General features: G+C 32.7%; 1 protein-coding gene across 1 annotated transcript in view; it reads right to left on the bottom strand.

Moving 5' to 3' along the window:
- The window catches only part of LOC106473935 (protein crumbs-like), a 72,865-nt gene that overhangs the window by 15,827 nt on the left and 52,213 nt on the right, over nt 1–4,825 (bottom strand). The window contains exon 10 of the mRNA XM_013934628.2: nt 2,754–2,929. Within this exon, the coding sequence (XP_013790082.2) occupies nt 2,754–2,929 (176 nt within the window). The remainder of the gene's footprint in view (nt 1–2,753; nt 2,930–4,825) is intronic.

The raw sequence follows: 4,825 nt of genomic DNA, 5'->3' as shown, positions 1-4,825 counted from the left end.
GAGTCACATTTTGTTATGCTTAAAATGTTGACAACCGCTGGCTATAAATTTCTCTAGACCAATCGCAAAGCGAATCATATTGATCATTCTAGGACCCTCGAGAAACACACCGCTAGTATATAAACAGTTAACAGGCCACACAACATGTCATTTCTGGATAGTATTTGTTTGTGCGTGCCCTTTGACATTATTTTTTCTTTTCAATATTATTTCTTCATCGCTATAGCAACAATAGGTTGTGTAAGTGACCCAAACATATTCTGTTATATTTGTTGCAAGGAAACAAGGGCAAAACTTTACAGAAGTTCTTTTCAATATTATTTCTTCATCGCTATAGCAACAATAGGTTGTGTAAGTGACCCAAACATATTCTGTTATATTTGTTGCAAGGAAACAAGGGCAAAACTTTACAGAATTTATCTAAAAAGCATATTACGAGTATTTGGGAATAAAACTTGGGGGACAAAGACAAATCATGGGCTTTTCATAAAGTTTACACCATTTGTGTTGAAGAGTTGAGACAATAGATTAAAGGTAAGAAAAAGTCTTTGCCTTTTGGAATTCCAATGGTTTGGCATGAGCCTAACAACCAAGGAGATGACTGCTATTTTTGCTCATGTGATGTGCAAAAACGAAAAAAATGGATATTTCTTATCCGAACCTTCAATCTGCTATAAGACCTGTTGCTCATGAGCCTGATGTACCTGTACCTACTCCACCGGAGACTCTTGAAACAGTTTCATCTGATTCTGAATCAGATATTAATATAAATGATGATAGGGGTTGTTTTCAACCTGAAAAGTCTGGTGAGCCACAACTTCTCACACAAGGTAAACTTAATGATTTGGTGAGAGATTTGGGCCTTCCAAAGGATTCTTCAAAGATTTTGGAGTTCAGATTTCGGGCTAAGAACCTACTTTCTCCAGGGACATCATTTTACTGGTACAGAAACACGTGAAAGAACTTATACCATACCTTTCCCAAAAGGTTCACTGGCTTATTGCAACAATATTGCTGAATTAATACTAATGCTAGGAGCTGCAGTCTATGAACCAAGTGAGTGGCAACTGTAAACTGATTCCTCGAAAAGAAGTCTAAAAGGTGTTCTCCTTCACAATGGTAACATATATGCATCTGTTCCTATTGCTCATTCGGTTCACTTGAAGGAAACATACAAATTTTCCATGTTTTTTGTGTGAATGGGACAGCAGAGCACGAAATCAGCACTGGATACAGAAGAAATGGCCATACAGAGTCAGCCTGATACCAGGATCGAAAAACATTGAACGTGAAAGTTTGATTGACACAAAGAAAGTCCTATTACCTCTATTTCACATAAAAATAGGCTTGATGAAGCAGTTTGTAAAGGCCTTAGACAAAGATGCCGACTGTTTCAAGTATCCATGTGGATAATTTTCAGCTCTTTCAGAAGCAAAACTTAAAGAATTGATTTTTGTTGGGCCTAAGATTATGAAATTGAGTTTGGATTAACAGTTCAAAAGGACAATGAAGAAAGTTGAAAAAGAAGCATAGATTGCCTTTAAAGATGTTATTCACAAATTTTTAAGAAACAACAAGGATCGAAATTATAAAAATATTGTCAATAACATGCTCGATAAATTCAAAGAGTTGAGTTGTAATATGAACTTGAAAGTTCATTTATTACACTCAAATACTGACTATTTCCCTGAAAATCTTGGTGCTGTCAGCAAAGAACAAGGGGAAAGGTTTCATCAAGACATTACAGAAATGGAGAGGTAGTATCAGGGATGGTGGAACGAATGCTGATTACTGCTGGTCATTGAAATGAGATGCTCCAGATGCAATACATAAAAGAAAGACCACAACGCGTAGTTTTGAGACAAAAAGACGTAGATTTCACAAAAAAATCAGGATGAATGAGGATGAATATTCATCTGACATCAATATTCTTCCCTTTTCTTCAAGGTCTTTCAATTATGAGATTTTATATATGTTTTTGTACATTATATACACTATTATCATGTGAGAAAATGTGACGCCAGAGTTATACTGACTCAGCAAAAACATGGTTATTTCTACCATGTATGTGATTTTAAAATAAGTATTTAATTTCTAACTATTTCTAAATGTACAAGCCTGCAAGTGGAGTTGGCCAACACCAACTTTATTTCAAGGTAACATTTTTATTTTATGGGGGGAATCTTACAGTAATTTTAATCTACACACAATAGTAAATAATTGAGCTGTATTGGGCACCAACGAACTGATACAATTTCAAGTCAAAGTTAACAAATCATTTACAGATCAAATGCTGTTCTAGGAATTCTTAATTTAACTTTAATTAGAGTACATAGAGAATGATTATTTTAAATTTGTTTATTTACATTATTTTTTTTTCTTTTTTATTATTATTAAAAGAATTATTTTGCAATGTTAGCTTAGTATATGGATTTCCACCTAACCTAAATTTCCTAAGCTGGCCAAACTTTGAGAGACATTATTTGGATTACAGCCATATATAATATACCAAAGTTACTTCTTGCTGCACATTAACTTTGCTGATGTAAAAGTTTGTCATCCAATTTAATCGTGCAGGCAACACCCAAACTCAATCACAGCAGCTTTTAAACTCTTTTATCCCTTTAATTTATAATATATACATTAATGGCATTAATAAATCAATTACATTTAATTATTCTCTGTAAGTGTAAAACTTTTCCATTTGTTACAACAACAACAGTTACCTTTTTGTTTTAAATATTAGTACTTACATGAAATCATTCCAAATATCTTTACAGGTGCCATTGTTTGAACAAGGACTGTCAGCACAAGGTTCATCACTTTTTACCCCTTTTTCTAAGTTATGTAGTTGTGGTGTTCTCAAAATCACAGTGTCAATTTCTTCAAATGCTTCTTGTGGATAAAACGGAATCAGCTTGCCATTTATCTACAAACAGAAATTTAGTACAATTTAGTACAATTTGATGGAACAGGTTGTGCTATGTTTACCTTACAGTGAGATTCTCTCGCAGTCATGATAAGTTAATGTTGATTTGCATCCTTTTCTCTAAAACAAATGATTCGACTGATCTCAACATGCAAGACACCATATTGCAAAATGACAGAATTAGCGCTGTATGTGTTTTACTTTTCTCAATTTCAGAGTAACATAAGAGTCTCATACACAAAAGTTAGTTTTTTTTTTTAGATTTTTGCACAAGGGCTATCTCCAAATGGCTATCCCTAATTTTGAACTGACAAGCTAGAAAGGTGGGTAGACAACAGCACCCAATGTAAACTTTGGGGCTATGGCCCAAAAGTGCTGAGTATGTTTCTGGCAACCACAAACACTCAAATATTTAGTCTGGTTAAGCTAACTACTACACCATGCCCAACCCAGGGGTACATAATAATAATTATTTTATTACAGTAGTTTCAAAACTTTATTTTTGGCAAACTCACAAATGAGGCTAATTCACATGTTAAAAGTTTCACTGTGATGTTACACTTCACCTGCTCAATCATGATTATGCTTGGACAACTACTGATCTATAACCATAAAATTCATCTCATTTTAATTATATTAACTACCTAATGTTTAATGAAGCAAACAACTAGGTCTTATATGTTTCATATGTAAATTATATTCCATTCTTTTTCTATAATAAGTTTCTTTGAAATGTTTAACATACATTTTTAATTTTACAATTTCTCCTTTAGGCCAAATTAAAAATGATTAGGTTCTAATCCATTTTTTCTTTGCAAAATTCAAGGCAGATTATTTTTTCTCTCTTTCTGTTTGGACTCCTTTGTTACTTAAATTTGAAAATGAATTAATTAAAATATCCTATAAAACATTAGTAGAATTTCAATGTACCTATCCAATGACAAAAGCATATCTTAATATTTAAGCTGCTTCAACATAAGTGGCATTTTCTGTTCTAAACTGGCAAGTCACATTGCTGTCTCGTTTGCTTGTATCTATTTAGTACGCTCAAATTTCTGAACAAGTTCTGCTAAGACAGAACTAATGAATAAGTACTTTTATACACTAGATGGTGTATTTAATTGTACGCTACTTACACAAACTTCAACACATGCCCATTTATGTTACACAGACCTTGTAACCATTTTGTGCTTGTTATAGTTTTCATGCTATAACTTTTAAATTTGTAAGCTAACGAAATTTGGCAGATTATCAGTAAACAGTACAATACTTTCACACACAAAATATAAATTTTTTATATTAAGTCTTAAGGTTTGTTAAGCAATGTTTTTCTCATGCCTTTTTTTTTTCTTTTCACATGTTATCTATCCAACATCAAAAAATTTCCAAATTTCACATGCAAAATCTTTATAATTTCCAGATAGTTATCAAATGTTTCTTAGTAACTAAACTGTACTTGGGTCTAAAAAAATATGAAATTTCAAGCAGACTAAAAACACAACCTACCTCCTTGAAATATTGGTTCGAAAGAACGAGATGGCATCCTAAAACATGAAAATGGCTGAGAAAACCACTAGGGGAACATTCTGAGCTTTTGTTTAGATATCCACATGTCATATATTTAAATAAGTGTATATAAGGGACTGTTTCCAAAAAATGGAAAGAGGTGAGCAGGGCCATTGTGTTTGATTTAGTACATGAGTGATACCTCAACAAATAGAGAAGATATGAGGTTCTTACATTCTAGCTTGTCAATATTCGTAATTTGATTTCCTAATTTATAAGAAACTATAGACCTAGTAATTTGACATCACAAACATATAATTTGAACCGGTGCTGCATTCAACATACCACGTGACACACAAAAATAAATGTTTAACAGTGTTTTTTTATTAA

Source organism: Limulus polyphemus, unplaced genomic scaffold (genome assembly GCF_000517525.1).
Source record: "Limulus polyphemus unplaced genomic scaffold, Limulus_polyphemus-2.1.2 Scaffold135, whole genome shotgun sequence".
Lineage (NCBI taxonomy): Eukaryota > Metazoa > Arthropoda > Merostomata > Xiphosura > Limulidae > Limulus > Limulus polyphemus.
Note: the sequence above shows the minus strand (reverse complement) of the source record. Positions and strands in the feature narration are given on the sequence as shown.